Source organism: Urocampus carinirostris, chromosome 10, assembly GCF_059441175.1.
Source record: "Urocampus carinirostris isolate Australia breed hairy pipefish chromosome 10, RoL_Ucar_1.0, whole genome shotgun sequence".
Classification (NCBI taxonomy): domain Eukaryota; kingdom Metazoa; phylum Chordata; class Actinopteri; order Syngnathiformes; family Syngnathidae; genus Urocampus; species Urocampus carinirostris.
The window spans coordinates 21,009,281-21,028,640 of NC_142358.1; the positions used below are offsets into that span (position 1 = coordinate 21,009,281).

At 41.3% G+C, this 19,360-nt stretch overlaps 1 protein-coding gene and 1 pseudogene across 1 annotated transcript in view; both read left to right on the top strand.

The window, feature by feature from the left end:
• Positions 1–4,000, top strand: part of pid1 (phosphotyrosine interaction domain containing 1) — a 39,481-nt gene extending 35,481 nt beyond the window's left edge. Inside the window, exon 3 of the mRNA XM_088346016.1 lies at positions 172–4,000. Coding sequence (XP_088202142.1) covers positions 172–672 — 501 coding nt within the window. The 3' untranslated portion in view covers positions 673–4,000. The remainder of the gene's footprint in view (positions 1–171) is intronic.
• An 11,075-nt stretch (positions 4,001–15,075) lies between these two features.
• Positions 15,076–15,210, top strand: LOC148358379 (U2 spliceosomal RNA; annotated as a pseudogene).
• The last annotated feature ends 4,150 nt before the right edge of the window (positions 15,211–19,360 follow it).

Genomic DNA, 19,360 nt, shown 5'->3' on the forward strand with positions numbered 1-19,360 from the left:
TTTGCAATTTTGCATTATAAAAACATTAACTAGCAGGATAAACTTATCAAAAAGGAATAAAAATTTAAAATATAAAAACCCTTATATAATGATCAAAATGATCTGCCAATTTGCGTATTAGGTAATAAAGGAACAGTTCTAATTAACAACCCGCAATATGGTTTCTTGCAGGTGACTTACCTGGGCAAGGTGACGATTTCCGGGACCGACTTCTTGTCCGGGTGCACGGAGTCTGCAGTGGTGGGTCTAGTCGAGCAGCATGCCCTTTCTCAGCAGCAACGCACGAGCCCTCCCGGCAGCTCACTGCTGGAAATTCGGCCTTTCCAAGTACGTCTTCATCACTTGGACGGGCACAGCGAGGCCTCAGTAACAATGGACACCTACCAGGTGGCGCGGATTGCGTATTGCACAGCCGATCACAGCGTTCGACCCAACGTTTTTGCCTGGATCTACCGAGAAATCAACGACGACCTGACTTTCCAGATGGACTGCCACGCCGTGGAGTGCGAGAACAAGCTGGAGGCCAAGAAGCTGGCACACTCTATGATGGAGGCTTTCCGCAAGACTTTTCATAGCATGCGCTGCGACGGGCGCATCCACAAGCGCGGATCTTCGGACGAGTTTGCTGAGGATTCTTCTACTCCGGAAGACTCGACCCCAGACGACGGTTGAACTGATGCCAATCCGGACTCCTTACCCCCTGCGTTCTTACAAAACAAGGGGTGAAGGGAAGGACGGTCAGATTAGCTGCTCTCTCTCATTCCCCCTTTAACGTTCACTCTGACCATTAGCAGATGCTAAAAATCAACGTAACTGGTATGATACTTTTAAAAAAGTGTAGTAAAAGGCTTTCTTTTTTTCTCTTTTTTGTGGGTCAATTCACCCTTAACAGAGTGGCCAAATAGTTGCATTTCCATTTTCTGCCAGGGTCATCCTGTACTCTGCTGAAGTACTTGTCTGTGGTTACTCAACCGTTTCTATCAATGGGAGCACAAACTACGACGAAGAAACCAATGTAGGAACTATCCAGTAAAACGTACAGTTTTGGGCACTGACCCGAGTTTAGAAGGCTGTTTTAGTACCTGCTTGTGGTTACTCGAGATTTTTTTTACCAATGGGACCACAAACAACAACAAGGAAGACCATGTAGGAACTTGACTGTAAAGCTTACAATTTTGGGCATCCATCTAAATTTAGAAGGCTGTTGTAGTACTTGCCTGTGGTGAGTCGAGATTTTCTATCAATAGGACCACAAACTACAACAAAGAAGCCAATGTATGTACCAGTTAAACTATTTTGGGCACCGATCTGATTTTAGAAGGCTATTTGTTCAAAATGGGTTACATTTTTCATCTTTGGAAAAAGCAAATAATGATACTCCCTCAATAACCATATATTTTTCATGACAGGTATTGACTCATGGTACTCAAGGAATTAAGTCAGTGCATGTGTAATAGGGCTGCACGATTTTGGGGCAAAAAAACAATTGCGACTTGTCAGACCTGTATTGCAATTTCTATGCGATTTTTTTATTTTGAAAGAAAAGTGCATTTTATGTGCTAATTTTGTTTTTGGGGAGAACCTAAACATAGTGACATGCAAACATACCTCGAGATTAGGTTATTACGCCCGAGAGTATAAGATGACAAAAACAAAATTGCAGTTGAATAAATCGTCTTTATTGTCATCAAACAAAAATACAACAAAATCAGAAGGCTTCTGTCAGGGCAAGAAAGCGATTTAGATAGCGGCTGGCTATCTGTACGCTAGCATTGGGTAACCCCGACTTCTGCAAGGTCTCCCCGATGATTAAAATACAAAAATGACGAATTTAGCAGTTTTCCACGAATAGTAGCTCTAAGTCATCCGTTTCATGGGTTATGGTTCTGGCGTTGTTGACTAGCCATGTTTTGCAGTGGTGGCTAAAGATTTGTTAGCCTAGCTGTTAGCTTTCCCTTCCGACGCCGCCTCAGTCGATTCCCGGACGCGATAACAATCCATGGAGCAACCGCTGGTGAACAGCATTTCTTTGTGCTTTTCTGACTTTCCTGACGCGTTTCTTTGGTGGCTATTTGTGCACAGGCTGTTTGACTGACAGCTTAAACCAGCCAATCATAGTCGCGCAGACACTACTTGCAAACTTTGCCACACCTCTATTGCTTAGTGTCATTAAAAATGGCCTCTGATTTGCCTGCACTTTTAAAACCCAAACTGTGACAATTCTTGTTGGCCATCACTCAAATAACAAACTGAAACTACAAATCCTTGAAATACACTGTCTTGCCATTACACTTTCGCACTACGTCACTTGCGATATCAATTAGATTTCGGTTAATCGTGCAGCCCTAATGTATAACATCTATAGAAATCATGTAGATGTTGAACATGTTCTGACTGGGCTGGAGCTTTTTAGTGACATGTTAATCATTCATGTCATATTTTCTTTTTTTCAAACATACCAAATTTCAGGCTGAACTGTGCCTGTCTGATTATGTGCCTCAATTTCATCTTTGTTTCTTTGCAGGACGTCTGTTTGAATGTGTGAGCCCCCTTGTTTTTTTTTTTTCAGTTTGAGCTCTGTGTTTAGAGATGATTGTGTTCATGATACAAGTGCTTGTACCCCTCGTAAACGAAGAGAAAGATCCATGCTTGTGCCATGATAACATCTCAGCAGTCAGACAACCAAGGCACTGTCAGATATTCCAGACCATGTGAGATAAAGGCTAAGATCTCCCAGCCCCTGAATGTATGAGTCGTCCGACTCTGAATGCTTTTTCGCACCGTTTTCAGTGAGTCAGTGCTAACGAATACGCACTTATGAGAGGCCGTTTGAGGAGGAAATCATACTTGTTCTCACATATACTTCATCCATTCACACATGCACACTTAAAACTCATACAGACACAGTCATAACACTTATATACTCTCATATACATTACAATACTCTCACACATACTATTAAAATCTCATACACACGACTATGCTTTAACAAACATATTACTACACTCCCACACACACTACCATAGACTCTCAAACACGCTATTATACACTCACACACACACACACACACACACACTACTATACTTCCGTACACACTACTATAGCCATCTCACACACATTATTATACTCTCTCACACACACTTCTATGCTTTCTCACTCAGCAATGAAATTTCTATTATTATAGGTTTTTTTTTGTATCTAGTGTAATGATCACCTCACTTTTCAGTGTTATTTTTTGGGGTTACTTTTGGTTTCCATGGTGATGCACACTGGTATGTGTGTATATGTCGTACAGTTGTATGTATTTTCCCCAGTAAAGTAGTAATGTGAGAGCGTATAGTAGTGTGTGCGTGTGTGTGTGTGTGAGAGAGAGACAGCATAGTAGTGTGTGTATGAGAGTATAGTAATATGTGTGAGAGAGTATAGCATAGTGTGGGTATTTGAGTAAAGTGGTATATGTGGGAGAGTACAGTAGTGTTTGTGCATGGGTGTGACGATGTCTGTATGAGAGTATAGTTGTGCATGTGCAACATTAGGACTTTATACGTGGGAGCAATATGATTTACTTCTCAAACGGTCTCTCATACACTCAGCCACGCATCTAATGCTACATCCTTTTTGTACATGCACATTGCATCGGGCTCCCACTTAATAAGCCAATGTAAATACAATGTATGTATCATTTTCCAAATATTACAGCTTACATGTTGATAAATATTCTAAATAAAAAAATAATTCGAATAAGAAACAGTGTTATAAAGCCTACTGTGAATCGTAAGTGGAGAGCCTGATAAAAACGGTTCGTCTGTGTGCATTTATGTGTGTTTTTGTGTTAGATAATATTGAATGGTTGGTGCAGCTTGAAGGGGTAGAAACTGTACATTAATCATGCTTGAAAGCTCCCACCTGCTTTAAATGTCTGGCAAATGTTCCATAGGCGTTTTCTATCCAGTGTCTGCAAAGATCAACAAACAAGTTGCATATAAAGCATTTACAAAGATTACTTGTGTCTTGCCGTTCTGTTGCCCTACTCCCCCAGGTCCCCCTTCCTTCCCAAATCACACATCTGTTGGACCTTCTCCGTGGTGTCATGTTCCTCTTTAAAGTCACCAAGATTCTGCTAAGTTGCATTACGCCACTAATCAAAATCTTGCACGGATATGTTCCACTATCACAAGAGCTGATTCCGTTTACCGTAAATTCCAGACAACAAGCCTCTACTTTTTTTTCCCTACATTTTAAACACTGCGGCTTATAGTATACAATATTCTTATTTTCTTTGAGAGGTTGACCCTTAAAACTGGCGTTAACATATAAGCAGGAGGACGAAAAGAAACATTCTCAAAACAAAACAGTTGTACCGACTAAAATTCAAAATCACAACAGCCTGTGACATGATGAACCATGCTCTGGTCTGAAGCTCCCGCATCCCTTGCGCACATCATAAAGTGATAGACAGGGATCCCCCAAAGTCTTAAAAACTTGAAAAAGGCTTAAATTTGATAACTGCAAATTAAGTCATAGAAAAGGTCCTAAATTTGGTCTACAAATCTTGAATTTAACTATTAAATTACCTGATTTTTCCTTGTCTTATATCCACTATCAAGGTAATAACGGACAGCTAACAAAAGTATGGAATGTTGTGTCGTAAACAAATTTTCATTTTCTCTTGTCTTTATCGATTTCTGACAACAAAGGCAATGTGTCAGTGAGAAAATCCAAGTTTCCGCGTTTCTGAAAATACAGCATCAAGTTGGAGCACAACCATCAGTCGCTTTCTCGTTTTTGTCGGAGTAACTTTGGGATGAGAAAGAGTAAAGTTAACCCGTTGTGGCTGAGTGATTTCATTGTATAACTGGGGCCTGGCTGTACTAGGGAATGGGTTGGAGAGGTCGAATAGGTGATTCCCGAACCCTTTGCGGCTAACGCGACGGCGATAATAGCGGCCGTAGGGCGCGGAGCTCCGTCATGATGTCGCCCGGCTGATTTCCGAACCCGTCTCGGCGGTTTGCCACCACGTGCGCCTGTCGTTGCGGCCGCCTGGAGACTATAAGGAACGGGATTACGTACACAGGATTTTGGGGTCACTCCGGTGCGACCGGGTCGTCGCCGACAGGGTTCGTTTCATTTTTTTATTGCTTCCTTCGATTCCGGCAATGGGTTTGAAATAAGGCCAGATGTGATTGTAAAAGTCACTACAGCTTTGGATAAGTGAATCATGCACATTTAGCTAAGACTTATTTTCAGCAAAAACCTGAAGTTATTTTCGTTATGTTTAATGGCCTCTAGTGAGCCGTGATTCTATGCCAAAACCTGTCTTTCGGTCCACCCTGTTTGGCTATCTCTCAGACCGTACAATTTTCCTTCTTTGAGTTCCAAAAAAGTTAGGACAAGTTAAGCCTACAATTGTTTTTCACGATATTCCCATTCAGTTATCCAAAATATACATAACTGCTTCAGTAGAGTCTATACGCTTCAGAAAGTATCCACTGTATAAGTCTCTGAATGCATAAAATCCATAATTAAGAAGGAAAAAAACATATAAAACACATCTAGAGTATAAGATAGATAGATAGATAGATAGATAGATACTTTATACTATAAACTTATAACCTATAACTTGTACTTATATATAAGTCGCATTTTGGGGAAAAATTAATAAAAAAAACACCGAAAACATCTTGAAAGGCAATTTTAAATAAATATGAGAACATTGTATACTAACGTTACATGTACGTGCATATCTTAGACACACTCCAATACCTTCAGTAATGACGTTACATATTAAAAGTTTTTCAAAAAACTGAAGCATAAAGAACATGCTTACTAATCTATCGACTTGTATTGCAGCCATGTAAGACGCTAACCTGCTTATTAGGGGCATTAGGGGTTCCGTGTCTTACCCAAGGACACTTCGACATGTAACACGGACGAGCCAGGATTCGAACTGGGATCCCTTGATCCCAAGACGAGCGCTCTACCTCCTGAGCTGCCGCCCCCAAACCTTTACTGGTAAACAACTCCAATTTGGGATGATATCCTCACACAACAAGGCAAGCTTGAAATCGTCAACACAGCTCTAGAGCGCCCGCTTACGGTTTTGTGTGAAAATAACATCCATCCATCATCTGCACCACTTATCCTCAGTAGGGTAGCGGGGTGCCGGAGCCTATCCCAGCTATCTTCAGGCGGTGGGCAGGGGACACCCTGAACTGGTTGCCAGCCATTCCTAGGGACAATTCGGATTGGCCATTTAACCTGACATGCATGTTTTTGAAATGTGGGAGGAAACCGGGGTGCCCAGAGGGAACCCACGATAGCACGGGGAGAACATGCAAACTCCGCACAGGAAGGCTGGTAGCTGGATTTGTTCCCATTATCATGATAACTGATGTCAATCACCTGTGCCCGCTCCTTTGTCGCCAACTGCCTTGGACTCTGATTTTCTCCCTGTCCCTATTTAAATCTACGTTTATCTGTCCCCTTTTGTCAGTCCGTCTGCGAATCTCCGTGTATACTGGGCAAGCATTTTTCGACCCTGACTCACGCCTGTCCCGTTTTTTGCTCTGGTTTGTCTCCCCCTACGACCTGTTTTGATCTCGACCACGTCTACTCTCCTGTCCCGAATTACGACTGGTTTCCGATCCCGACCACGTCTTGCTCTCCCAATCCCGGCTACCGACCAGTTTTCCGCCCCTAACACCGCCATCGCTCGCGCTGGAAGATCCACTTCCGTGTTGGGATCACAAGACAAGTACGAGAATGAACACCGGATCGTGGGCGCACCCCTTCCTCGTTCCTTCAATGAAACTTGTGGTAAACCTTACGAGAGTGGGTCCTGTTTCTGTTCTGGTCCTGACACCCAAGGCCTCAGAACTGTGCCGCAGTCGTTGGCATGCCACCCGTTAAAATAACATGTAAATTAAAATAGATACCGGTAATGAAAAAAAAAGAAAAGACAATGATATAAAAATGTGTTAATAATTTCACATGTAAGTCTCACAGGAGTTCAAGTCACACCCCTGACCAAACTAAGAAAAAAACTGCGTCTGGTAATTCTGTTTTTATCATTGTATTAGAATTTGTTTTGTTGTCATAGAATAGAATAGAATAGAATAGAATGCTTTTATTGTCATTGCAAAAAGTACATATGAAATTTAAAGCTGCCCCATATAGTGCACATACACATTGAATTTAAAGTGACATAGAATTTAAAAAGTAACATTGAATTAAAAAAATTAACATAAAATTTAAAAGTAGTGCAATTAACAATATGATTTTTAAAAAAGAAAAACGTGCGATGACAACGAAATATTGTTTTCAAAAGCACACTCCACCTTAAAAAGAATGTTAGGATAGAGAAACATAATTACAAGGTAGTGCTTGAAGACTGGTTTAAGTGCAATGACAAATTGTGCATCATAGCAATAGTATGATGAGCAGCAACAAATTTTCCAAAATAAGTTGTTTGTGTTCACGTGCATGACTGCCCCATTCCCGTAAAATAAAGCTTATGTGGAAACATTACGCATCTGGGCCCTCTTCCTGTTCTGGTTCTGACATGACTAGGGTGAGGCGAGTCCTTCATACTGTTGGCTCTCTTTGGGAATCGCAGGCCAGCAATAACAATAAAAATATTATTCAATTATTTTTGTTACTGACTAAATACAGTGTTTTACTTGCGATTTTTAAAATTGTATTATAATAAACATGTATTGAATCACTACTGATTTAAATGACAAGCAAAAATACATGAACTATCATATAAACTTGCATTATTTTAAAAGTATTTAACAATGAATCAATTTGTATTTATTTGACATAACATGAGGCTCAACTGATTGTCCGTCACCTTGCTGCCCCCCCCCAAAACAAAAAACTTGCAAAAAGAATGAAATGAAATGTCAGGACCAGAACGGAGACAGGACCCACTTGCGTTACGTTTCTCTCAGATTCATTAGAAGAAAGGAAAGGGTTGCCCCCACAATCTGGTGATCGCTGAGCTCGGGAAGCAGGTCGCTCTGAACGCGGAAGCGGGACTTCCGTGGCGAGCGATGGCGGTGTCAGGAATGGAAAAACGGCTCAGTAGCCGGGACAGGAGAGCAAAAACGTGGTCGGGGACGGAAGCGAGTCGTAAGCCAGGAAAGAAGAGTAGATGTGGTCGGGGACAAAAAAGGTCGAAAGCCGGGACGGGAGAGTAGACGTGGTCAGGATCAAAAAATGGGTCGAAGCCGGGGACAGACACGAGCAAGTCAGGGTCGAAAAAAGGCTTGCCTTGTGTAAACTGAGGTTCGCGGACGGACTGACAACAGGGGACAGATAGGAGTGAGTTTAAATAGGGACAGAGAGCCAATCAGAGTCCGAGGCTATTGGCGTCAAAGGAGCGGACACAGGTGATGCATATCGGTAATCATGACATGAAAAGAAAAATGGTGCATTTTGGTCCCTTTGAGTCTCTGAAGTTTGTATTTGTATCTAAAGCCGCATGCAGCTATTTGGCGCACTCTAGTGGCTCCATGGCGCTTTTGCATAAATGTTTGATGATGGAAAATGATATGGTTTCTGTCGAAGGAAAAGCTGAACAGTGGGTGTTGCCTTCCTTGTAAGGTTTATTTGTTTGTTGTTGGGTCCAATCTGGCTCTTTCAACATTTTGCAACAGGTCAGAGAGGGGGTGGCCAGGGTGAGAGGAGTCCTTTGTAACGTTTTTGGCTCTGTGGGGATATCGTAAGCCAGCAATAATAATGATAATAGTCTATATTATTCAAATGATTTTGTTCCCACTTAAATACAACATTCCACTACCAAAATAAAAGTATGCATTTAAGACATATATAGTAAAAAGGGTGTTCTAAATTGGGAGTCAGCAACTGCCGCATGCAGCTCTCCCTAGTTGCTCCCTGGCGCTTTTTCAAAAATGTTTGATAATGGAAAATGATTTGGTCTCTGTAGGAGGAAAAAACCTGACACAAACATTCTTAACGTTTTCAAATTAATATAGATACATACAGAATATATATGCAGTATGTGTTGCCTTACTTATGAGGCTTCTATAAAGCTTTTAATTTTTTGTTGCTCCAAATGTACGCTTTCTATTTTGTTAGTTTATTCTTTTGTGCAATATGGCTTTTTCTACATTTCGTTAGCCAACCCCTGCACTACACAATACTGTGGCATTTAGTGGTAAAATATTGAACACTGTCCATGTAGAATGGTAAATGGATTGCATTTATATAGCACTTTACCAGTCAGCGAGGACCTCCAAAGCGCTTTACTATACGCTTGAGACTTCACCCATTCGCACACACACTCACACGCGATAGCGGAGTCAGCCATGCAAGGCCTACCTGCCAGTCTGGGGGATTAGGGGTTTAGTGTATTGCCCAAAGACACTTCAATATTTAACTCAGAGGATCCGGATCTCGAACCTGTGACCTCTTTGGTCCCAAGACGACCGCTAATAAAAAAAACAGCAGATTGAGAACATGTTACTTGGCAAAATTATGTCATCTTTCCACCTCCTTTTAAAACTGCATTGCAATGTTTGCAGGGTTTGAGGCCTTCTCGGCAGCCATCTTAAAATAATTTCACTGTTCCTGGAGTTTCCCAGAGTGCTTTACTTCAGGGTAAATTCTGTCCGTTATATCATTGCTGTGAGGCTCTTACTCACTCCTTCCTTGTCATCATGTTTTTGTCGTGCTTCTACTCGTCTGCTAGCATCCTTCTTTCCCCTTTAAAGTGGCCACATCAAAAACTCAATAACATGATTCTGGATGCTCTTTATGGCCGGCCATCATTTTACGGCTTAAAAGCAAAAGAGGGGAATTTGGAGGCAAAATGGATGCTGGCGTTACCGTGCGCGTCAAATGAAAACACTCCCCTCTTGTGGCCACTTGAGATACTATACTCAAAATGCTCACTCCATCGTCACATTTACTTTGATTTTCTTTTAAGTGTCGTATTGGACGCTTTTCTGCAAAACAGTAGTTAGTTAGAATTACTTGTTACTTAATTATGTTACATTCCTGATTACTGACACCCAAAAGTGGTAAGTTTCTACGAAAGTTACTATCTAGTCACAAATTATCGTATATAGTCGCATTGAAGCGGACCCCTTTTAAACAGCTAAATAATAAAAGAAATAGGAGAGAGCGTGTACATCAACCTGTGGTAGAAGTGAATTGCTTGTACAATCTTGAGACTTTTCAAAAGAGCACCTATCCGAGACAATCCATATCAGTTTTGTCTCTGGTCTTCAGACTGGGAGGTCGCTGGTTCGCGCCTCGGCCGAGTCATACCTAAGACTTATAACATTGGTAAAAATGGCGGCGCCCTCTGTTGGCTGCGGCTGCATCGGCTCGCTACAACGGGTCAGGTGTATCGACATTTCGTTCTGTGTACATTGTTACAAAGAATGACAATACAAAGGAAATTATTATTATTATTATTATACCACTGGAACATTTCGTCCTTCCTCGCTCTGTACAGTCCAAGAGGTTTTCCCCTAAAGGCATGGTGTATTTCCAACATAATTTTACAAATGAAAAGACCAAAATGCAGCCCATTCTACCATAATTTCTGAGCTTACATATTGATTATCTGGTTCCTGTATAAGCCAGGCCCTCTCCTCTTGCACTGCCTTCTGTTCGCTATTGGTGACACACAACCAAATATGCACTCATACCTCTCAATTCCTCGTATTTTATAAATTCTTGGATCATTTCAAATTGTGTACGCCGTATGACAAATTTCGTACGGCATCATTTATTCACGACAAGAACGGAAACAGGACCCACTCGTGTAACGTTTACCACAAGTTTTATTGAAGGAACGAGGAAGGAGTGCGCCCACGATCCGGTGTTCGCTCACGTACTCGGCTTGTGATCCGAACACGGAAGTGGATCTTCCGTGGCGAGTGATGGCGGTGTCAGGGGCGGAAAACTGGCTGGTAGACTGGGAGAGCAAAATGTGGTTGGGGTCGGAAACGAGTCGTAAGCCAGGTCAAGAGAGCAGACGTGGTCGGGATCAAAAAATGGATTATAATTCGAGCCGGGAGAGCAGACGTGGTCGAGATGAAAACAGGTTCTAGCGGGAGACAAACAGGAGCAAAAAACGGGACAGACGTGAGTTAGGGTCGAAAAGGTGCTTGCCGTGTTAAAACAGAGATTCCCAGACGGACTGACAAAAGGGTACAGATAGGAGTGGGTTTAAATAGGGACAGGGAGCCAATCAGAGTCCGAGGCAGTTGGCGCCAAAGGCACACGTGATTCGCATCAGTAATCATGACACACAACACATTTACTTCAAATGGGGAAAGAGCAAAGAATTCAGAAAGATGCTGAAAGAATTGCTTGTGTTCATTTGCTAAACAAAGTAAACTATTTTACTCAGATTATCTTTGTTTTTATTACAGATACTTTCTCTTGCTGTGAGTAAATAGGTTCAGTGTTGTGTTTGTAAGGTTTGTTGACCTTTTATTAAGTGTAATGGCAATCTTTAATAAGGGGAGCAATTGGCTGAGGTTAAACGGTGTGTAAAATGTATGTATAGTTGTAAGTACGGCTTGGATACCAGTATATAATGTAGGGAAAATATCTTTATGTGGAGGCTCAAGCTCAGGCGTTGTAAATCTTGCTGGCAGATGGATGTGTGTATGTTATATCGTGAGCGAAGAGGGAACAGTTAGCGATTGTATGTGTATGACCAGAACGGAAACCCGACCCAATTGCGTTACGTTTCCCACAAGTTTTATTCAAGGAAAGAGGATCCGGAGTTCGCTAGGCGCGGGAAGCAAGTCGCTCTCGTACTCGGATTGTGAACGGAACACGGAAGTGGATCTTCCGTAGCGAGCGGCAGTGTCAAGGACGGAAAAACGGGTCAGTAGCCGGGACAGGAGAGCAAAACGTGGTCGGGGTCGGAAAGAAGTCGTAAGCCAGCAAAGGGGAGTAGACGTGGTCGGGGACAAAAAGAGGTCGAAAGCCGGGACGGGAAAGTAGACGTGGTCAGGATCAAAAACAGGCCAAAGCCGGGGGACAGACGGGAGCAAAATACAGGTGGGAGTCAGGGTCGAAAAAGGCTTGCCTGTGTTAACTGAGGTTCGCAGACGAACTGACAAAAGGGGACAAACAGGAGTGGGTTTAAATAGGGACAGGTTGCCAATCAGAGTACGAGGCAGTTGGCGCCAAAGGAGCTGGCACAGGTGATTCACATCGGTAATCAGGACAGTGTAGTAATTCTTCATTTACTTTTAATAAGTACCAGAGTAGCACACTATGTTGTAACATCAGTAGAGCTACAAATTTTAGTAAATAACGTATTCAAGTACATGTTACTAGGTGTGGGCGAGGCTGGAAATGTTGTTTTTGATCAGATCCAAGCACATTATGGGTAGTATCAAACGATACCAAGCTGAATGTCATGGGAATGGGAATATCATGATCATTATATATTTGAACCTTTCCCCTACCATTAAGATTTGAGGCATTAAAAAATCCTTCACTTTTATTAGATTACTAAATTGCAAAGTTATTTTAAACTTACACAAAATCATTTTAAAAATATATATATTTCCATTTAAACTGTTCGAGAACAAAAGCCCAGAGAGACTAACCAAAAAAGCAGCAATGTAACTAAAATACAAACAAGTTGTAGCAATGTCAACTGGACAACTTAAAAACCTTCCACCGTGCAATATTTCAAAAATAAATTCATGAATGCAAATATAGTATCAAATGTCTCTCATTGGCTCTGTTATCAGAGACAACAGATTTACAGGTTTTTGTTCATGAACAGTCATGTTTACATTTTATGATGCAGCTTGTTGCGCTTTGCAGCGAGAACTTTTTTCATGATTTTTATTTACATTTGTGATGTTGCCACAGTAGCAGTCCTCTTTACCACTCAAATTATACTACAATTACACTACATTATCCTTTTTCTGTACTTGAAAAAAAGAACACACCACGCTGCCTTCCCTGTTAGCCTCTATCATTTTTGTCTTCTGGAAGGGGTGGGTTCATAGAGAAAGCCCTGTTTTTTTGACTGGCAGGCTGTCGCAGAAGGACAGGTTGGGAGAGGTACTAAAAGTGTGCCTGTCAGTCATGATCTCAAACATAAACATAGAGAGGTGCCGAGAGTGCTGTGTGAGAGAGAAGGGCGTTGAGGAAATTGGTAGAGGAGCGAAGTATTGATCCCGAAACAACAGTATAGATTGAAGGATTTTGTACATTTTACTATAGAGGATTTTGTACGATTGAATACAAGTTACACTTATCGAGTGGCATGAAGATTTTCAATGAGTGAGCTTCAGGTCACGCCGTTCCAAATGCGGAATGTTTTGGCTGTGGAATTTTGATAACAGGACTCTGACGGAGAAGGCTAGACGCACAAGGACAGACATCGCGATGCTCTTCTCCGGGATGGTGGAGTCCACGTGGGGGGCTTTCCGGCCGCGCCCATGGGAGGAGCCGGCACAGCAACTAGTGGAAAAAAACGTGGGCCGGGAGAAGAACTTCAGAAGATCAAAGGAGAACGAGAAAGGAGGCTTGACAGAGACTCGAGCGACACTAATTCGGCTAATTTGGCAAATTCGATGGAGTTCACTTAGTTAAATTATTTAAGAAATTAAAACTGCCCCCGTGTGGAAATGCCGGTCTCTTGTCCATCTTTTCATATCAAGAAAAGAGCACGCATTGTTAGGTGAATGCAGGTTGTGTTTGGTTAATGGAGTCAAATAACTAATTCGAACAATTTGGTAAACGGTACATTTTAATATATTAATTCCTAACAAGATCCAACCAAGTACTTGCTTAATATAGATAATAACAATGTTTGGCTCCATAAGCCCCTCCACCTACTCATAACTGAAAAAAAGTAATTGCATTCCTTTGTAATACCTTGGTCCGAACACGGATTAATACAAATTTGCCCCTTTGGACAACCTAAATTAAAAGTTAAATCATATAATGTGACAGGATTTTCAAAACAAGGAAAAAAAAAGAACAGAAGAAACATTGTCCTATAATAAAATTTGCCTGGACCACAAGTACAGTAGGTAATTTGAGCACAATGTGAGAGGTTTTGTAACTAGTACTAAACAAAGCCTTGTGTTTGCGTCCCTTCCAGCTCAGCGTCCGCAACTTCCTGTTTGGATTCACTGTACGATTGGCCTCCGCTGTGTGCCCCTCTGTCTTGCTTGACCCACTTCTAGGATCAGCACAGGGGGCCCCCAGAAAGAGGCCACCCAGACGCTTGCACTGAGGCGTCAGTCAGCTCACTGTTGAATCAGAATCACCTTTATTATCATTGTATTGCTACAAAGAGATTACGGTTTGTTGGGAATTTAACCATCAAAATGTAGCGTTTACCAAATTGTTCGAATTAGTTATCGGACTCCATTAACCAAACACAACCTACATTCATTCAACAATTATGCGCGCTCGTTTCGTGAAAGAAAAATGACAAGGAAAGCCGACATTTCACACGGGGGCGGATTTATTTTCCTAACAGAAGAACTAAGTGTACTCAGGAGATGGCCGAAGTAGTGATGTTGGAGTGTGTGCTGGAAGCCTTCTTCTGAACTTCTTTAGCTTTTTCTTATTGGATCACGTCTCCCCGCAAGATGGCGTCTCGGCTCCTCCCATGGGCCTGCCAAGCAGTTGTTTGCGCAGTTTGAGGTCTGGCTCTCCCACAACAGCGCCTGTCTTTCAGCGTCAGCAAATCCACGAGTCCCGTTATCAAAATTTCCTAGACAAAATATTATGCATTTCGAACAGCCTGCCCTGGCCGTATAAAATCCTTTATAGTCAAATGTATAAAATCCTTTAGGTTGCACTCCAGTTGGCAAAAATATAAAATATGAAGACCTATTAACAGAAAAAACATAAAGTATTCACCTCTAATATAGAGTATTCACATCTGAAATTAAAAAAAATATATACACAACCATGATATTGCACTTTGAACCGGATATTGCACTTAAAACAGTAACAGGTTTCCAACCAAGGCTTTAATGCTAGGACCTTAACTTGGCCTTTTAGGTTTTGATGCTAAGTCCTTAGCTTGGCCTTTGATGCCAGGTCCTTAGCTTGGCCTTTTGGCCTAGCTTGGCCTTTTGATTTTTGCATTTCGGAGATGGAAAAAGAGCTTGCTCTGTCCACTCCACGCATCGGCCCGGTATTGCAGTACCTCCGGGCGGGAACGGTGCATTCGCAATGATCGCAACAAGGCTTTAGGGCTAGGACCTTAGCTTAGCCTTTTGGCTGAGAGTAAGTGTCCCGGCTCCTAGGCTTTGTAGCGTAGAATGAACTGACCGATAACGGATAATGGATAATGAATAACAAAGATAGAACAATAACCCTTAAAAACCCCAAAACCCCCCACAAGTGGACAACTGGAAGATCTTCCATTTGCAAAAAAATATGGAAATTAAGTCGTGTGTAAATAAAGTAGACAACAATGTAAAAATGTTTAACAGTACAAAAATAAAATAAAGTAAAATAGTTATTGGTATTGCAGCTAGAGTTTATCACTTCCTGTTGTCCGCATGAACCACTTCCTGTTGTAACCAGCCATGTTGGAAGCAGTGTGTATGTTCTCCGTCTGAATTTCAGTTATATTAACCTTGGAGTGGAACCAACTGTAAGTTCTTGCTGTAAACTGTTGTCATAGTTGTTTTATATCTTTGTTGTGCAGAATGTTTTTCTTGTGGAAAATCTGATTCGGCCCATCCTCAAACAGACACCAGCTCCAATGGATTCTAGTGAAAACTGAGCTTGAGACCCCTGATCTGCCGCACAATGCTGTCCAGCATGGGCTAAGGGAACATAGTGTGGGAAATGTATAAGGCAGGAAAGCAAATATATTCAGTCCCCTTGCAGTCTGCAAAAGATAGAAAACAGACTTCCATTCTTCAAAGACCTAAACACATGAACTCAAACTGCCTAAGCCTGTTGGAGACCATGTAATTAGAAAAACGCTTTGTGAATGTTTATGCCAGAAATGGAAGGCCTTGGCTTCTTGCTTGTTGAGACACAAAGTATTTCCTGTGATCAGGGGCAGATCTCTGCTCGTGTGTCAGTCCCTGCATGTGTGCTTCAAATGACAGACAGACAGACACAGATGGATAGACGGACATACAAATAGACAGACTGATTAAAGGACAGACAGACAGACATATAGACAGACTGCCACGAACAGACAGACAGACAGACATGGACAGACACAGACAGACATGGAAAGAGACAGACACAGACAGAGACTGACAGATAGACATGGACTTTCTGGAACTTTGAACGTGTCCCGAATGCAATATATTATTTTGGAGAAAACGTCGTTGGGCGTCGCCAGAAAAAAGGACAGACAGACAGACATGGACAGAGACAGACACAGACGGACGGACAAAAAATGCAGACAGGCAGACACAGCTAGATGGACTGACATATAGACAGACAGACACACACACACACACACACACACACACACACACACACACACACACACACACACACACACACACACACACACACAGAGGGACAGAAAGACAGAATGACAGACAGACGGACGGACAAATGAACAGATGGACAGATAAACATGGACGGACAGACAGACACATACTGATGGACAGAGAGACAGACAGACACATGGATGGACAGACAGACACAGACTGAAATGTACGGACAAACAGACACAGACTGACGGACAGAGATACAGACGCACAGACACATGCGAACAGACAGACAAACAGATGGACGCACAGACGGATAGCCGGACGGACGCACGGACAGACAGGCAAACAGACAGACATGGACGGAATTACAGACTGAAAAACAGACGGACAAAAGGACGGACGAATGGACAGACATACAGACAGAAAGAAAAATGAGAATAAAAATGGTGCCATCTGGTCCCTTTGAGTCTACACAGTTTGTGTTTTTTCCTTGTGCTTGTGCTGCTACAGTCATTTTCAGTTGCACTACACAATATAGTGACACCTAGTGGTCAAATATTTTGCTTTAATTTTTAGATTTGAATTCTTATTTTTTTACTTTACTCTTAAAAAAGTTTTTAAAATGAGTGAAATAAGAACATAATACCCAAAACGCCTCAGTGTGTGTCATAAATACATACTAATATATATATGATCAGCGTAAAACCGAGTACATTGACACTGAATACATCACTGTGTGGTATGGCTCCTCCATTGTGTCCTGCCGAAAGACTCTGCAGGGCACAGTCAGAACTGCGCAGAAGTTCATACAACTCGCGCCTCACCTGGAAAGGCACCAGGATTGCAGGTTTACCAAATTGTTCGAATTAGTTATCTGACTCCATTAACCTAACACAACCTAAATTCACCTAACAATGCGCGCTCGTTTCTTGATGGAAAAGATGGACAAGAGACCGGCATTTCCACATTGGGGCAGATTTAATTTCTTAAACAAATTAACTAAGTGAACTCCATCGGATATGGCCGAATTAGCTGAATTAGTGTCGCTCGAGTCTCTGTCAAGCCTCCCCTTTCTTTTTTTTTTGCTTCTCTTCTTGGCCCACGTTTTTCCGCAAGCTGGTGTGCTGGCTCCTCCCATGGCCGTGCCAGGGAAGCCCCCCAGTGGGCTCCACCACCTCGCCTTGATGTCTGGAAAAACTCAAAACAGCAGAGCATTTATCAAAACAATGCCTGCCGTCCTTCGTCAGAGTCCAGTTATCAACAGAACTAGACAAAACATTCCACATTCGAATCAGCGTGACCTGTCATTGAACTTAAGCCTACTCAGTGAAAATCTTCATTGCACTCAATAAATGTAACTTGTATTCAATCGTATAAAATATTTTATTGTCAAATGTATAAAATCCTTCACCAGAAAATTTAATTAAAAGAAAGGGCTCAGAAAAGGTTGGCATCACCATTATTACGAGGTTTTGGCTTATCTTTCTGTTTTCCTTGCAAGTTTAAACTCCATTGATATTTTCTCTCCCTATTTTGAGTGTCTATCTTACTTTAAACTGATCAACAGGCCAGTATTTGGCCCCAGGCTGTAGTTTCCGTAGTTTGCCCACCCCTGCTCTATACAGTCATTCAAATTCTTCACACATTAGTGCCACTGATGGAGCTCCCTCAACCTTTCGTGCAATCCTTTAGACATCCTCCAAAGTGCGTACACGATGGAATGGGAAATATGTTGCTCGGAATAAAAAGCACATTTTTCAACAACAGGGGAGCAATGAAACTGAATTCACCGTAGGTGGTTGGAGAAATAAACACATTAAACAAGTGAAGTCACAGCTCATCTGGTAAACATCTTGCATCCAGATGTTTATAACACATTTGGATTATCCACCTTTGCCATGTCCGGCTGGTTTCCCCTATGAATAAACACATGACCACACACGAGTCTGAGTTTTGGAAAACAATAAAAAACAATTTATCTCTCAAAGACAAAGTGAAGAAACGCTATAAGATGTGGTTTCTGGTGCACACAAGATGAAGAAATCTGCGCACTGAGTGTCACCGTCACACAGCATATAAGAGTCCCAAGCTGTCACTACCAGTGATGGGGTTTCTGGCTCTTTTTAGAGAACCGGCTCGTTCGGCTCACTTCAAAAAAGATTCGGCTTTTCAGCTCCCAAACAACTCTTCTCGTTTTTGTTGTTGCTTTAATCCATGATAAAACCAATTGTTATTTAACTTTACGCACAAAATGACTTTGAAATAGGGGAAAATAAAGAACAAAAAGACAAAATAAAAACAAACAAAGAAAGAAAGAAAAACTAAAAAAAAAAAAAAAAATAACAGAAAAAAAGGAAAAAGTGGCGAAAAGAAGAAAAATAACCAAAAAAAGAAATAAGTTAGGAAAAATTAAACAAAAAATAAAACAAAAAGGAGAATAAAGGAGATAAAAACAAGAAAAAAAAGAGTACGGGGGTTTGGATAAAAACAAACAAAAAAACAAAAGAAAATGGGGTGAGAGAAAAAAGTACAAAAATTAGAAGAATAGTTAGGAAAGAGTTAAAAAAAGAAAAGGGGGAAAAGAGAAAAGGAAAGAAAAAAGAAGTTTTCTCTGGGAAAAAAGAAACAAAATAAAAGTAAAAATAAAAAATCAAGAAAAAAGAAGAATGAAAAACAAAAGAAACAAGAAAAAGGGGATGAAGAGAGAACAAAATTACAAATAAAACAAGAAAAAAGTAAAAAGCTAAGAAAAAAGAAACACACGACGAAGAAAATCTAGGAAAAATGAAATAGAATTTCTTATAATGTAACATAATGCACACGATAAATAAATCCTTTTAAAAAATCTAAATGATAAAATAATTTATTTTTTTCAATCTATGTTGAGCGTTTAACTCATTTCAACTTTGTACCAT